Source organism: Opisthorchis viverrini, assembly GCF_000715545.1.
Source record: "Opisthorchis viverrini unplaced genomic scaffold opera_v5_44, whole genome shotgun sequence".
Classification (NCBI taxonomy): Eukaryota; Metazoa; Platyhelminthes; class Trematoda; order Opisthorchiida; family Opisthorchiidae; genus Opisthorchis; species Opisthorchis viverrini.
Window position 1 is genome coordinate 835,044 of NW_008751700.1, and position 17,294 is coordinate 852,337.

General features: G+C 41.2%; 2 protein-coding genes across 2 annotated transcripts in view; both read left to right on the forward strand.

The window, feature by feature from the left end:
- Positions 1–8,209: 8,209 nt before the first annotated feature.
- On the forward strand, positions 8,210–11,347 carry T265_13183 (hypothetical protein; the record flags this gene model as incomplete). The annotated part of the gene is made up of 2 exons (XM_009167649.1): positions 8,210–8,401; positions 11,231–11,347. Coding segments are annotated over 2 exons (309 nt in total), but the record flags the coding sequence as incomplete, so codon positions are not given.
- A 1,867-nt stretch (positions 11,348–13,214) lies between these two features.
- The window catches only part of T265_13184 (hypothetical protein), a gene marked incomplete at both ends in the record, with an annotated part of 8,579 nt that continues 4,499 nt past the window's right edge, over positions 13,215–17,294 (forward strand). The window contains 3 exons of the mRNA XM_009167650.1: positions 13,215–13,305; positions 13,389–13,487; positions 17,158–17,259. Coding sequence (XP_009165914.1) covers positions 13,216–13,305; positions 13,389–13,487; positions 17,158–17,259 — 291 coding nt within the window. The remainder of the gene's footprint in view (positions 13,306–13,388; positions 13,488–17,157; positions 17,260–17,294) is intronic.

A 17,294-nucleotide genomic window follows, 5' to 3' on the forward strand; every position in this document is an offset into this window, starting at 1 on the left:
TTTTGTATGACTTATTAAATCAGTTCCTTCAAAACAGCTCTCACAAAGACTTGTCTGCCTAAAGATCTATCAAACCTGGACGACAACACGGTCCCAAATCACTTCACACCCAACGTTTTTCCATGCTGTGGGCGGCTTACGTTTTATTTAAACTACTATTCCCACGTTCATTTTCAAGTTCGAAACATTTTCCGCATCTTCAAGCAAAGTAAGCATTAGACCACTGTCAGTGAGATCGAGCGAAATGTTTGTCGAGCATTGTCAAAACCGAGCCTTACTGCTTATGTGCTTTCTGCAGTGAGTGTGCTCTAGGAAACTGTAGTTTGCGCAATCGATGACGAGTAGTGAGGCAGAGTTCTGGTTGCAGGTTTAGGTCATATTATGATGTCAAGAAACTAACTTGGGACGTTTCTGTCATACGTCAACATGCTTCTAAAAATTCTTTTCCTCATCTGCTCATCCGCTTTTTTTAAGCAGAAATGTCCACAGAAATTGGGTTGGAAACCGATACGATGAGGCGTGTGCACTCGATATGCTATCGTCTATCATAATGAAAGAATGTGCTACTACTTCTTGTCGTTGTTAAGTGGATTTTGTAACTCTTGTACTCCATTGAGAGGGATACCCCGTCACTGTAGATTGTACCAAATAAGCCTACACCCTAATGGAGATTTCGCTAGAGTGTTTGCAATCTCAACCTCTGCAAACCACTTAAGGAGACACCTTTTGGATTTTCTGACTCCTTCAAATGGCATTTTATCAGTCCGACTTACTGTCACCAGAAGATGTATACAGTCGAATTCGAACTAAGTGGCACTGCTTATGCAACCAGGTAACCAATCTTGGACTAAACAGCCACCTTTGGGGACCGAATAGAGAGAAACTCCTGGAAGTCTGACTGCGGCATGGCTAATCTCATGTATAACTGCATCTGATGTCATACTTTCTTCGAGATTTCTGGTGTCTGGATGTGCACTTCACTTAATTTAGAAGCCGTCTCTCATAACAAACTTTAGTTTTTGTGTTTCTTTCACCATTGTGGACGGAACTTGCTACCACTAGCCACAAATGACCACAGATTTGTGGACGATAGAGCCGTTGGTGTGTGGTCCACGGTCTTCGCCCCATGCTCACCTTAATTGTGGTAAGTTACCCCCTTCTTTTGTTCTCGGTCATCTGCTTGGAATGCACTGATGTATTTGGACGTCTCACGTAGCCCGTTATTCAGCAAAGGTCGAAAGTCGCGGATGATAGCTAGATCATTCAAGGATCTATCTCCATGTATGTAAGTGCGTACATACTTCCCTCAGCCATAACTGTCACATTAATGCGGTGTTTGGGGTTCAGTGACACAACAATCCTGTGGACTACATTAGCTGGAGCCTTGTTCCTCAAGGCCATCCTAGGTAAAAGTCTAATAGGGAGATGCCACACAAAGATTAACAAAGACCCGTGCTACGAAGCTGTCTGGGACATAATCGTACTGTTGGCTGCGACAATCCTGTGATAATTGTAGGGTATTCACCTCGGGCAACAAGCAATGATGCCTTCCACTGAGGAGAGACAGGTTAGAACAGATCAGCCCCAAAACCGCACACTTCAGTTGTCCAGTTGTTGATGGTGACTGTCGGCCCATTAGGTGGTACGACGGAAGTGCGATTGAGGGTCAAATATCCGGAGGGCATCAGAAGTCATATGCTGTGCGCAGCTGCATTCAGAGTCAGACATGTATGTTTTACTTTCTTTATCTAGGACTAGGCTAGCCACCCACAACCAAGTACGTCATACCCTCGAATCTTTAGTCTTCATGAGGCTCCCTCAGAATATAAGATTCGGTTACTGAGGTACACCTCCTGTTGTTGGATGAAAGAATCAGGAATCGGCAAGGGTAACAGAAGATTTGATAATCTCACTCACAACCAAAGGACTGAACACAAACAAACATGAACTCAGAACACAGGAATTTAGAACATTTTTTGACAGGGTTGAAATTTGCAGAGCATATTGTCTCTGAAGCCAAGGAGATGACACTTCGTCACTTCGTCATAGATTCTCTGAGCAAAATCAGCTAGCCGATCAACAAAGTAAATTGACATTCGGACGCAAATTGAAATGTGGAGTCTGAATTTCACAGAGTAGTCGTTGGAAGTAGGAGGTCGGATATGTAATGGTCAATCACATAGGTGGTTTAATACTGGATGAACCTCACCGCATCGGTACGGTGAAAATGAACATCAAGCTTTGATTATCAAGATGACTTTTCACCGCTTCTGTCACTGTGTCTTTTTATGATTTTTCGCCCATAAGTTGAACAGAATTCTACCAGTGAACATCAACTGTTAGCCCATTTATCCTAATTGCCCGTTTGTCGTAGATGATCTAAATGCCTGAATCATTTGTGAAAAACAAACCTGGAAAGGAATAAGTCGGTGGGCCTAAGCGACCGGTGTCTGTTCCCGATGAGTGTGACACTGAAAGTTGCCGTCACCAACACATAGTTCAATATTTTGCCATTGGGCTACTGCAACTTAGAAGTGAACATTTCTGAACCGTGTCACTCTCCTACAAGTGGACCTCAAGGAACTTCTCAAAACAAGGTTGACATACCACACTGGCTGCGCTTAATCAACGATGGGGCCGAACAAATAATGACAGCCTTCAGGGTAAAAAGCATCACATTGTTCAAGGCGAGTGCATCAGTTTCGAACGACTTTACTTCGTCGAGTACAGCCAAGTGGATCTCTGTAGCTTGAGCGGAATCGAACTGGCAGGTCATCAACATTTACACTCTAAACCACTAAGGAAACGATGGTGAACTGTTCAAATAAGTTTATCCCAGTTCTAGCCTACAGTTTCCAAATTTAAGCCAGTCCGTAATCAAAGCTCGTGCAACTTTGCGGTCGTATCGCCCAGTAGTAATCTTTCCGCCTGGCTGTCCATTCCCATGCTGATGATCCGGTTGCGGAAATGTTCCATATAACACCGCCTTGGTAATTTTCCAGGAGGAAGCACAGTATCCCACCGAAACTTGGAGTGTTCCCGCGCAAATAGCTTTTTTCCACTCAGTTTGGGTAGGAGTTTTGTGGATCTATCCAGACCAGATTTTTCTCATGGCAAGAGGCAGAGAACAGACTGGAAAACTGATCTCACTTCTTAGCACATTCTACCAAAACGTTTCTTTTATTTGTGACTTTAAGGTAGATTACCGATGGTACTACGCCTCGCAACGTCAGCCGATAATCTAGACACTTTGCAGTCCAGTGTAGCATAAAAGTGCTTTTCTTTGGATTGTGTTCCATAGAGTAAGAATTGTTTAGACTCCAGACAATCTCGCTGAGGAGATTAAATTACTAAAATATGTTCTGCAGTCAAACGACCATCTTGACATCCCACTGAAAAACACCTCAAAATCAGCTACATATAGGCGCAAATCAAAGCACTGAAGATGTCCATTCACCTGGAGATCGCCTATACCAGTGTTCTCAAGTAATCTTAGGTGCCCATACAACCCGGAAAGAAATTGACAGCACGGGCACTACTAATTTTGATTGGTCACCATTTCTTGCAGTGTTTCCGGGCAAGCGCTTATCCAATCCTGTATGGTGGACAGTACAAACAACTAACCTCATCATAATCTCATTCACAACCCTCTGTCAATTCATGCATTGCCCAAGTGGTAGTTTGTACAATCCTGAAGGAGTATGGAGAAGAAAACTTATATCGGTAGACAGTGTTTCGGCAGGCGTAGCACATGGCCTAGCCACTGCGGTTGATGTTGCTGGGTGTTTTTGCTGCTGAAATTCTTGCTGCACAACCGAATACCAGTTTTCAGAGTTCGTGGTTACGAATCCGTTGCCACCATCCGGTACCAGTCTGATGCATGGGCCATCTGTCCGCACAGAACATGTCTCCCGGCCATAAATCAACACAGTTCTCACTGTAAGCGCGAACATTGGTACCTGGTGGTATGCCTTTCCGACGCCACAGTTGGTGCAGATTAACAAAAGTGATTAGAGTTTTTACGATTCATGCAGTGACTTCATTGGCCACGCTTCCGTGAGAACCACAGTGACTACCGAGCTGTATAAAATTCTCCGTCACATCCAGCGTATCTTCCTAATTTTAATCCTTCTGCATTCCAGACTGAAATGCAGAGTCAGAAGACTTTGGAAAAAAGTGAAATAACGTAGAAATCTGTCTAATTGGAGTTCAAGTAAGGTAAGGTTGACAGAAACCCGAGTAGGACTGTGCTTATCTGACGAGCATCAAGGGTGGCAAAACCGGTCATGGGATGTCGAAGTATTTTCAGCGCCCTTATGAGTAGTGTAGTACGTCTTTGAAATAACTAAAGCATGCATCCGTTACGCATCATAATAACTGCAGGGCAACTGTCCTGAAATCGGCAGGTTTATTAGCCTTTATTTATGATAGAATATGACATGTATAAACAATTTTTTCTAATCATCGTCATCGGTAGCATAATATCACTTTTCAAAACTGATTTTGTTGCTATACTCTTGTGTCATCGATATCCTCCGAAATTCTCGGCGCCGCTACCTGGCGTTAAAATGTTTTAATAGCATAAGTATCTACAAGTGGTTGATTTGGTGGCTGTTAACCTGTTCAACAAGCTTGGCAGTGGACTTACAGGCATTTTGCTACCATTCGAGTGGACGTCATCTGTACCCTGTTGAGTGACCTTTCAGGCCGTTAAAAAAGCCTGAAATTTCATCTCCTTTGTTGCGTCTAAATGAGTAAATTTTCTTTTTATCTGGTGCTCATAAGGTTGCAATTCCATACATGACCGTTTCGAGAGGAACCAATGATTCCAAACCAGACATCATGCAAGTTATTTTAATTAGCGATGGCATAATTTGGAAACAATGCCTATTCACGTATCTCAGAAATTCAGTGTAGGTTGAAAAAACCCCCGACTACCATAGACCGACTGTTGCTGGTAATTTTAATTAACCCAAAACAAAGACAAACTGTGCAGCATCTGGGTAACAAAGATGCTGGGGCCCCGTGAGCATAAATTTTCAAATTATATCAGTTCATTTATGCAGCAATCAACTGGTATCCTGACTGACATTAACTGCAGCAGTTGGTGAGCGTAGAAGGCTCTAACTATTCATCAGTTAGTCAGCCAATAGAGGCCACTTGGGAAAACCCATTGGGTCACGTTTCAGAATTTATGCATTCCATACTAATGTCACCTCCTAAAAAGACATATAACTCAACAACAGTCAAATGGAAGTTGTTCGCCCATTATTTCACAATATGTCCACCGAATCTATACTCTTGAGAAATAAAGGGGAAACTCTTGCATAACAAATACGATATTATGAATACATTATTAAAACAATAAAATTGCACAAACCTCAAATCTCACTGGCTTCTACACACCGGTTTAGGAAGAGCTAATTCCAAACGGGATCCCAAATTTCATACCAACTCAGAGCAAGCTCGCCCCAATATGACAAGACGTACGATGACAAGGTCAAAGAGCGGTTTATGTTCAGGACGCAACAAGGANTATAACTCAACAACAGTCAAATGGAAGTTGTTCGCCCATTATTTCACAATATGTCCACCGAATCTATACTCTTGAGAAATAAAGGGGAAACTCTTGCATAACAAATACGATATTATGAATACATTATTAAAACAATAAAATTGCACAAACCTCAAATCTCACTGGCTTCTACACACCGGTTTAGGAAGAGCTAATTCCAAACGGGATCCCAAATTTCATACCAACTCAGAGCAAGCTCGCCGCAATATGACAAGACGTACGATGACAAGGTCAAAGAGCGGTTTATGTTCAGGACGCAACAAGGAGGGTGTTACAGACAGACAACGGGAACAACAAAGCGAGGGATCATTTGTACACAGTTAGAACAAAAGAAGAGAACCAACAGATATCGGACAGCAATACATTGTGATTAACCTGAAACTCCGAGATTCCAAGCTTCAACTTCTCAATGATGGATATAGAAGTTAATCTTCTTGCAAATTGGTGGCTCAGCGACACCCAGTAGAGCCATCACTCCCTGCAGAAATTGTTTTTGACGTCCAAGTAGTAATTTATGCTTGCATAAGCAATTGGGCTTGGCGAGGTTGGCAAGATGTTTTGAATCGTCGCGTAATATGGATAACATGATAAAACAGTACTTCTAGAATTTAAGTGTATGTAAATGCTACAGGATCCCAAGGAAATATCAGCTCACTAGTGAGACCCTGTCCGCTCCTTTGGGATGGTTTCTACAGGGGCGTGGACGACTTTATTCCTCTTCCCATACGACTTGCCACAAGTCGCAACATCAAAATATCCCACTTAATATCATTAATTCACTTGTGTCAAACATGGTTTTAAAAGCAATTTCACTCTTTGGGCCCGGGTTTCTAATGTTTTAGAGGCCAACATGAAAGTATCTGGTTCAAATATTTGGTCAAATGAAACTCCCTAAGTTTGTATGAAAGTCCCTGATTCCTCTTCCACCCTTATGATACTAAAAGCATGCCAAACATTTGAACGACTAAAGGGTCCTTCATCATTTTTCCTTCCTTTTGCGACCGAAAGCTGATTGATAGTCACTCAATCGAAAAGACGTATGCAGTTCTCAGCAAGTGAACATCATCTGACACAGTGTAAAGTGTTTGCCTTTCCACACGTTCCGTAGCTTTTCCGTTCTATCTGATCATCAAATTCAACACAGCCTCGTTTTATAGAACATCTTAAGTTTGACAGGCAGCCCCCTCATACAGAAATTTTCGTTCCTGTGTTATTTTGGCAGTTCCTTTATTTCAGTACTTTCGTTTATAAGTACAAAATGACACTCCTACTTTACATTCGATATCCATTCGAGATCCTTCCAGAATGGATTGGAGTTCGAAAAGCACTTGGCAGCTAGGCGGTGGGAACATAGGGCAGCAATTATCTAGATTAGGCGCAGGCACCATAAACATGCCAACTGAAAGCAGAAACTACCCTTCTATCATAAGTCACCTTCCCCTTTGATCTTATCCTAATTACCATCGTAATTTTTGCCATCATAGACAGTGAAAACAACGGCGTCGACAGAACGAAAACAGAATAATGTCTTAAAAGGCTTTTGTACCACAGATCCAAGTTGAACTCAGCAATAGTGGTATATTGTGAGATTGTTGATGCCGTAAGTTGAAAAGGAGTGGGGCAAATAGAAAAGGCGTGCACTTGATAGCCCACAATATAACGTGTCAACAGATAAAGAGCCTGTGGCTGGTTCCCTCGAATAACGAATAAGCAGCACAGTCGTATTATATCGGGTCGCGTAAATTCATTGTCGAACATTAGTTAATATTTAGAAATTAACAGGGCTGGTGGTACCACCTAAAAATGTCACGATAAGTTCCTCTTCTATGTCATTTGAATATCTGCCGTGAGGGATAACATCAGCCTCAAGCGTGTCTCGTCCTGGCAAGACCCATATATTTATATATAGAAGCTTCCCGATATTTAAACAGTACTTTCTTAAAGGTCTTTAGGTGCCTAACTAGACACTGCAATTTTCTCTATCGTACCATCAATGCTGATCGATATGGATTTAACATACTCTAAGGAGTACACATTTGCTGGAGTCTTATTTTTGATGCTGCCGGGCTATTTTAGAATTTCGTTAGGCCAACATGGAAAATTTATCCTAAATTATCGTAAAAAGTAAGAAGTCTGGTTATTACAAAATGTTGCCTTAGCTCCAGAAAAAGCCATTGAGGATAATTTGGCTAATGAAAGTGAAACGACCAAATCGAAGGTTCTTGGGTGCTCAGGTTGTTGCAGCTGAAAGAAATTACTGTTCATATGAACTTCCGTCAGAATTGAATACCAAGGATTATATAGCCTTCAAAGCAGTTGCAGAAACAGTTATTTCACTGCAGCTTGTAATCGTTTGGCTCTACCACGTCTATAGGTTACCCCAGGGTAAAAAGCAACTTGTTTTTTGCAAGCAAGGGACGAGAAAATGCATGTTCTTTTAATTGTAGGTACAAAACACTGACAATTTGTGAACGCAAATTACCGGGGCAAAAACAGTTGTTATTGACAACGGCGCTCCCAATGCATAACTGGATTTAATTTATGAATTAGCTAAAGAAGGTCACTAGACACCATGTACTACGTGGATGGCAGAAAGCATAAAAACCTGGTGATTTACATTTGTCGCCTTGGAACATGATCTCAAAAGATATGCTTTGCATTTTCGCTATGGCTAATTTTCATATCTTACTGTTCTGCATCACATCTAGCCTTGGCGGACAATTTTTCTCTCAGCAGCAGTTTCAGCAGTATCATAACCTGTACCGGAGAAATTTGGTTGAAGGCTCCGTCCCAAACCAGCCCAGAGCAAAATATTTACCCGATTTGGTAAGTGTGCCAAATATTTTTCGATCCTTCTCATTAGTTATGTTCTGGTCACATAAGTGAACTACAATGGTATCATTCGTACATTCACATAGACTGTTGGGTAAAAGATAGATTTTCTGCGAGGACGTCAGAAAAATTGGAATTGAATATTCATGAAAGCTCTCATAGATCAAACGGATACATGAAAGTCTAGCAAGTAATGGCGGTCGTTCTTTTCCAAACAAGGAAGAAACTTTGGTCCACCGATTTGTACGGAAATCCTGCTAACAGTATCTGGGGGAAAAACAGAAAATGTGCCACTTCGTTATTTAAAGATTTCTTCATTCCTTTTTGACAATACCACAACTATATATTGTGTTTGTACCACCGGTACATATTACCTGTGAGCGTGTCTGACCCTCATCGTCATGTCGTAACAAAATCATTTCTGTATGCTAAAAATGAATAAAATGATTTAGACTTTAGGCTTAAATAAGTTTATGCTTTTTATGGTAGCCTATCTGTGCAGTGTATGCATCATTCACACAGAGCTTGACTATATTAGTGGTAAACAAATTTATCCCTTACTTGAAAACATTCGCTTTCTGTCATATTTATCCGTGGGAATCCTACTAGTTGAAGTGTAGGAGCCCAAAAAGCCACCTTGGTAACCGATCCCAAGTTGGGTTTATCAGTCTATGAATAAACCTGGTCAAGCACAAAAAAATTAAACTTTGCAAGTCATTTGAAGATAAAGTCTCCACTGCGTGTCTCCACAGTATATTTCAAGTTTAATTGTATCGACGCACATGAACTACCCAAGTTCCTTTCAATAAACAACAGGTGGAAATTCCATTGATTTGATTATCTCTGGTGATACTAAAACACCCAAACGGATAATCAACAAGCTGGCATCTTTTCAATAGAAGGAAAGCCATTTGTTTATCATCTCATATTGTCATCGTCGACTACTAAAGGATACTTAGATGTCTTACAAGCCAGACCACGGATTTTACCAAGTGACTGAGCTAGGAGTACATATGGGGTTTTGTAGCGCTGGTAGAACAAGGCTAACCCGCGTTCCGATCATTTGTTTTATTAAACACAAGCCACGCTATCACCCTAAAGTGGCAAACGTTTACTTGTCGAGCCAGATAAAAGCAGACAGTATGTGTTTCCGAAGTTCTGGCGTTAAATTAAAAAAAACAATGCAAACCGAATAACTGAAAAAACTATTTTAGAGATATTTTGAATATTCTCGGGTGTTGCCCATTTTACCTGTGGAAAAATGAGAAAAATATTGGTAAAAGGTCTTCCTTTGTTGACGTAAAAGTTTTGTGCGTCACACTGATTCTGGAGAGTTGAATTCACCGATTAGATATATCATTTCCATAATCGACTGTTCTTGCCCAAGTATTTGGTCAAATTCGGCTTCATTGGCCGTATCAGTCTCTTTTGTGAATATCAGTTTCTGTAATTCACCTGATTGCATCTCCGAAGGCTTAACGTAATCCTGTATTTCCAGTAAACGCATACTTTTGGACTACGGTCCTTGCAGAACACCAAGTGCTTTGGCCAAATTTTGCAATCCGAGTCATAGCATGCTTTCTAAAACCGAACGTCAGCTTTAGTGTTTCTTTTTCAAGACATTATTGTAGGACAGGGAGTCAGAACATTATAGAGCGGAATTAAGCCACTAGTAATATTGAGCCTGACAGACGAATTCCATGATCCTCAAGGACAGAGTATAGGCTGGCTCTCCCTTCAAACGGCTCCAAGGTGCCTGTAGGCATCCTACCAAAAAGCGCTATGTAGATAAGGAGACATGGGTTGCTTTCACCCAGTTCAACGAATCGTTCAATCCACATGAGAGTGACAACTGAATACCGATATGACGAGCTTCCAGCATGTGACCATATGCGTTTATGCAAATTGATATCCTCATAAAATCAATATACTGAAGATTTCAAGTAGGCTAGTATGCACGATGAACGACAAGGTATCAGGATATTTTTAAACTTTAACGAAGGATCAAAGACTATTTGACTGAACCGCTCAAGGTTTCAAAAATGACCCCAAAGGTGATCGTATACCGTCGTTTGGAACACTAGAGCAAAATAGTAACACGTCAGCCAATTCTAGTGGGTTCCCTTAGCTTTACCCAATTTCCGTGTGGTATAGATGGATGGAGAGCACTCATCAAAGTGGGGGCTTAAATGCATGAATGCGAAGCTTTCTGTGCAACCCTAGACATAGAGTACACGTAATATATAGATAAGCTTTTAGCAAGATTCTGGAGATAATGAACGGATGATGTTTGGCGAATGATTCATTGTAGAGGAGATTGTGACTGTTCTGGGACATCTTTGCGACCAGCCTCACTGAACTCGATGTGGACACAAAGTATCGTCGCTATTTATTTGAAGAATCGCACTTCCGCTTGGATTCCTTTCAAAGGAACATAATCCCAGCTTGAACATGCCATGAACGGTTCATTATGGTCAGCTTATTATAATAAAATTGAGTGTAACATTATTTAGGCATTACAATTATCTCCCCGGGGGCAGCGTCAGATTGTTGTGAGGTAACCATGTAAATTTTTATTAGTGTGCTTTTGGAGATATCGATTTGCATGCGCATACACACATACTGCCCATAGACAGATAGGAATTTCAGCCTTCATTATTTCAACTAAAATGGTCTTACGCGATAAACCGAAGCACGCTTCAGATGGTGGGAAAATACGTTTCGCGGAACCAATAGACCATTTATACGATTTTGGGTTATTTTCGCTCATTTCAAAAGTATATTCTGTTCATTATTAACCAGCACTTTTTTAATCCTGGACAGGTTTTTGACGAGCGGCTGGCCAGAGACGCTAGAAATTGGGCGGAAAGATGTGTGTTCAAACACGATGACGACGCAGAGGATGGCGAAAATCTGGCAGCCTCAAGCCATGTTTCTGTTAAGTAAGTCAAATGATTCGGAATGCTATGAGTTACAGTGTACAGTGAATTACGCTTCACTTCTTGTCGTTAGCGCACTGTAAATGAGTTTGAAAAATATAATGTGTTGATTAATAATTAGTACAAACCTCGTGCATTTGGCTAGCAGGCAAAGGTTGGAGAAAAGCGGACGGAAGCACAGGTTTGCATTCCAAACCTAGTATTTTGTAGTATAATCTTTGAAAGGTGAATGGATTTTCTGTGGTCTAGTGTGCATACTATTATGTACATCTGCGGGTAATCTTTGTTCACACCATGAGGCCTAGTCTTTTTGGCTAACTGGTAAATGAGTGGGAAATGTTTGGTCCCCTCAACAATAGGTCCTTACATTTGTGTTAGGTATTCAAAACATGCGCAGAGAAGTTCGAGAATATGTGTTGGAAAATTGTTTTCTAAACTCAATAGAAATAAGGGTTTCACCCTCTCATTCAATTGCTCATAACCACTTTGTTTGTGTTTCAGAATAAACTACTCTGCAGCATGACGGGTCCCTCTTTCTGCCGGTGGACCCATCGAATGCAATGTTTATATCCATTTTGGAGTGTGGTGCCTAAATCTGTAATCATATGACACCGGCCGTCATTTTCGCTGCGATCAACTGACAGACACTGTTTGCAGTGTTCTAAAAATTTCTCTGTCCCATCGCTTTTTGGCGTAGACAAACTTTAATTGTGTTAAGCCAGCAACTACGCTAGTTTTCGTTTGTACGGCAGTCAGAAATGACTAGTCTGCCATGGCTATTGCAGGTAGAAACCATTTGCATATAAGAATCTAGTGCAGTTTATTCGCAACGAGAATGCATTTGTGCATTATAAACACCACGTACCCAACCTTTGGGCTGCAGTTGTTGGAGAGATCTTGATAAGCTCTGAGTACTCACGTTTATTTTGCCTTGCTAGGCCTCCATTTTGCTGGCTTTAGATAATTTGTCTTTTGCAGCGGTACACCAAAGTATCTTTACCATCTTTTAGGGGCGAAATCAAGAAGTGTGGAAACTCACAGTTAATTTAAATGTTTAATGTTTGATGGAATTGCACTAAAAACCTTTATTTTTGGGGCAAACTATTTCAGCTGACTATTTCATCAAACTAACGTTGATGCGCTGATGTAGTCGGTTAGGTGGTTGCTGAAAATAATTACCTTGGAAATATGCCTGATTAGATGCTACTTGTTCTAAAAGTGTTAGTTTTTCACGTATGTTATCAGCGGCTCGTTTGCGGCTCAGACTATCGGCGTGTTTGGAACTGTCTGAGGTTTGGTGGTCGTTGGCTGCGAACTGTTGGTGATTCTCAATAGGGATAGTAGATTGCTTCTGGTCTACTCAATATCAGTTGCTTTGCCCTCATGAGACAATCCCAATTGTAAATTTCCAGCACCTCTTACACCACCAATGAAATACAATGCGTTGCCAAGCTCGGCGAACAGATCACCTGCCACCTGATCAATTACCAATCAATACACCCGAGCTACCAATATTCCAACACATTACCAACAATGCGTTCCTTTTGACATCAGTTCTCAGCATGACAACAGAACGAAGAGCTACAGCCGAATGTCACGTCGGTTGTGCGGGTGAAAAATGTTCTAGGCAGATGAAAATTCGGGAGAAACAAGAACGCTTACAAGGAAACTTGGATAGGCAGCCCACACAAGCAACAATAAATAATCGTAGTCCAAAATTTCCGTAGAAAAGCTTTGTTTTGCCTCAATTTTGTATTCACATTTGCGATTCGTGCAAATGGATATTTCCCAGACATATTATTTCCCTTCCTTTAGCCTGCCAGCTCTCGACTAATTTATTTTTCCATTTATTCTCCATCTTTGTCAAGCCCAGTGACGCTATGGTTTGAAGAACACAAGTTATACACGTTTGCGAAGGTAACCGACACAAATATCAAGGGAACTGGTCACTATACTCAAGTAGGTCGAAAGTTTGAACCTTTTGTTATTTTCCGGTACCACGAAACGGGTTTTTCCTTCATGCTGAGTACCTTCTTCTTCAGGTTATTTGGGAAACAACAACAAACCTGGGATGCCATCAACATTTATGCAATCCGCTGATAGATGGAACAGGAAATAACATTGGAACGATGTACTTCTCGGTCTGTCGATACTCCCCAAGGTAAACTTATAGATATTTTTGTGTAGCTTTGAGGTGTTTGCACCTAAAGGACTGCGTTAGCTGTGCAAATGACCAACGACTTTTGTCATTTTTCAATTCATAGCGGAAACTATCTGGACCAAGAACCTTATCAAAGGGCGTGAAGACCTTGTCCACAGTGGCCTTGGCAAATTGACCTTGTGTGCACTTCAATATTGGTTAAGGTACTTATTTTACAGAAATTCGTATGTTTTTTGGTTGAGTCTTGTCTGCACAACGAATCATGTTTTGCGATACATTCATTTGGGATCCTTCTTAATCGTTTTTATTCCTCGGGAGAAGAAACTCATTAAATAGTCGAAAGATTACCAGGTTTAATCCGATCCATCTTTTAACTAATTTGTGATATCTGGATCCGAGATTGCTTACGGAACCCCAAACTAAGCACCAAAAATACCTTGTTGGAAAACACTATATACGGAGCCTTATAAAGTGTGGGTAAACTGGTGGGACAGCACATCCCGTTTGGGAAGCTGGCAATCATAGATAGTTTTTTTCTCCCCCGGGGCTTGAACAAAATTAAACTCACCGTATATAAAATAGCCGGGAGTGTTATTCAACTATTCGTTTTGCCTACTTACCAGATAAACGTGGCATGCTCGCTCAACAGTTGTCTGAACATCACTTACTATAGATATCGGAGTTTAATCCCATTTACTCAACGAAACCGCCACTCCTCCGAAGTGATCGTGATCACATGAGTGTTATCAGATAAGCTGAGCAGCACAGGCGTTCACTCAACGGCTACATGTTGTGGTGACTATCAGTGTCCGGAACAGCTGGTATCTACTTTTGATCGCCTACGCGTATGCCTCAGTGTATAGCCATCAATTCTGTTGCAGTGTAAATATGCACCTTTAGATAGTTAAGGTGATGGTCGTTCCTGACCTTTAACCGCAGGACACAATTTCGTTAAAGCTGCAATGTGGGATACGCTATGGATCATTTTTGAGTCACTGAGGATCATAACGACGGATTGTTAGGAAAGGTTTTGAAAACTCGTAAAACAAACACAGAAGTTGGCTTGGCATCAAAAGTCATTTCATTATAGCTGCTTTCTTCGAAAGCGTTGGTTTTTTTCTCCGGGTGAGGTAAGGGCACACATGTCACACTTGCTTCTCACGTAAACGCTCACAGGTGGATCAAGATTTTGGACAACGATCTCCAACATCACGGATATGTTTCTGTTCGACTTTTACCCTCAGGTTTGCTGACCAAGGAAAGTAGACTACGTAGCGGTAACTGGGGAGAAACCCCAGTGTCTAGAAAAAATATTTCATAGCAATATTTGTGAATATGTTGGCATGCCTTCCGCTCTTCCCTGTCTGAAAACCACATTCAATCATCATGTAAGTAACATTGTTCTTTAGGATGAATGACGAGTATTTACAGTAACTGGCTATTTGATACGAAGGGCAAGCTCCTAAGATTTTCTCCCAACACCAGATTCTCAGCAGACGTTGACAAGCGACAAAATATTGGGTACCTCCTTTTACCCTTGTTGGACAGCTATACCATTACGGCGTTTCAGTGCGGGCTTTACAGGGGTTAGCAAACGCACCCCAACTAAGTTATCAGTTATTCGTATAACTCATTAGATGTCCCAAGGCTGAAACCTTGGTAAGCGGAGCTGAAAAAGGTATCTCTCCTGAATGTGTGGAAGTGATCCTTCAGAGTTTACCACCGTCCTAGCAACAAAGTGGATTGAGGATATAAGCCTTCTCTATGGTGTTCTTGCCAGTCCCTCTATCGTTCAGTCGATCCGATTTTAATTAGAACTATATGTATGGAGCCGCATACTTGAGAAAGTTGCATTCATATTACAGGTCTTTGTACAATCCCCTATTTGTCTTCGAGCAAATAGGAAAAATTATGGACAAAAATTAGATCCACTTTCACTAGTGTCTACGCTGTTTCGCACAATAAGAAAACTTCTGCTTAACTGCCAGCCCTCTGTAACGTTTCGAACCATTTGGGAAAAAATTTAATCCTAAATGCGCCTGTAACTGTTGATCATTTTCATTCATTCTCGATCGTCAGCCTTGTAGGAACGTAACATTTAAGTTTTCCCTCAGTTTTGAAATGTGAACATTATATCCATTTGGATTCAAGTTTCACCCCTCCTTCACTCCTTAGTCGTTCCTGAAAACATACCCTTGGTACGCTATCCAAACTTCATTCTTGAAACCATGGTCAATTTATGAATGCTTCTGCGTAAAAAGAGAGGAAAACGGAGGTAGTTGCATATTTACAAAACCTTTCCAGTAATGAATATAGGAATGCATTTTTGGGTTATAAACTAACCCAGATGTGTCTGAGGTGATACTCTGTAGCAAGGCATTAAAAACAGGATGTTAGCCATTGTGATCGAAAAGCGACAAGTCTATCCGTGGAACGCAACGCACAATGGGGTAGGTAATTGGCACCGATTTGACCCAGAAGCACCCTGTAGGTCTATCACCTTTGCTATTTTTACGCGCAACAATTTGCACTTCGACAAGCCAATGAAATAACTATTCGGTTACGTCTGGTGCTGGTCGCTATTTCAGGCTCTGCTGTGCCAGATTTTGAGAGTTATCAAAAATACTGACTATAATAGGCAATGCGTTGGCCCATGCTGGCAACTGACTGCGCACGGAAAACTCCATGAAAAGAAGAAAGCAGCAAATTATCACTCTCTCTCTCAGCACCGGTAAAAATCATTAGCGTTTTATATTAGCACTGAAATCAAGGGGCCATCGATGAAACAGACTTTCATTCATCTCCATCCAGTCACAATGAATCAGCGTGAAACATTCTCCTTATGACGTAAATTCCATCGCATTTTCAGCAATCTTAGGTTCCAAAACTGACAAAACACTAGAATGAGGATCCCACGCTTTCACGCAGTGCACGTTTGGTGGAGCAAACAACAGACAGTGAAATACAGCTGCGTTTAGGAATTTGCAATAGACCTGTCGAATCAAATATCTAAGGCCCCTTGACAAACTACAACTTATTTCATCCGTTCATTCTATATTACAACCTTTTGTATTCGAATTAAAAACGTCACTGTTGGAGCAAAATCTCAGCGACATATTGTTAGGAACCACAAATACCCAGTTCTATGTACCAAAGTATCAGTGGGTAGATCAAGTGGTTCGGATTGCTTTATACCACAGTCGAGATGCGACAAAAGGTTTTTTTAAATTGCGGTCGATAATAAACTTGAAAGGACGTGTGCAGAAATGACCGACAGCAAGTCAACAGATCTAAGGTGAACGTAAGGCAAATGTTTATTGCGGAGTACTCGAACTTTACTTTGGCACGTTCGAATGTGTCTTCGTGATGCGTCTTGTGACAACACATGTTCTAAAGTGAATCAGCGGTAGGGTTCCTTCATCTGAACAATGAAGAATTATGGAAGCACATCCATGGATCTTGAAAAAGTGCGACTTTTTAGATGCAAAACTTTGAGACAATTATTCATAGAAGCTAAGAAACGTGTAATTATACCATGCAATATATGTCGTTAACAAGAGAAAATTAGAAGCCAGACAAAGTTGTCTGTCACTACGAAAACTGGTTGGAGGGGAACAATGAAGAACAAGAGCACTCCTATTATTCCGTAGTTGGTTGTTGATCAGATGGCTGTTGATCTGTTCGCCGAGCTTGGCAACTGGCTTGCAAACGTTTCGTCATCATACGAGGAGACATCATCAGTGCGCAGTTGGGTGGGTACTTCTTCCTTGCCTGCGTGTGTTTATAT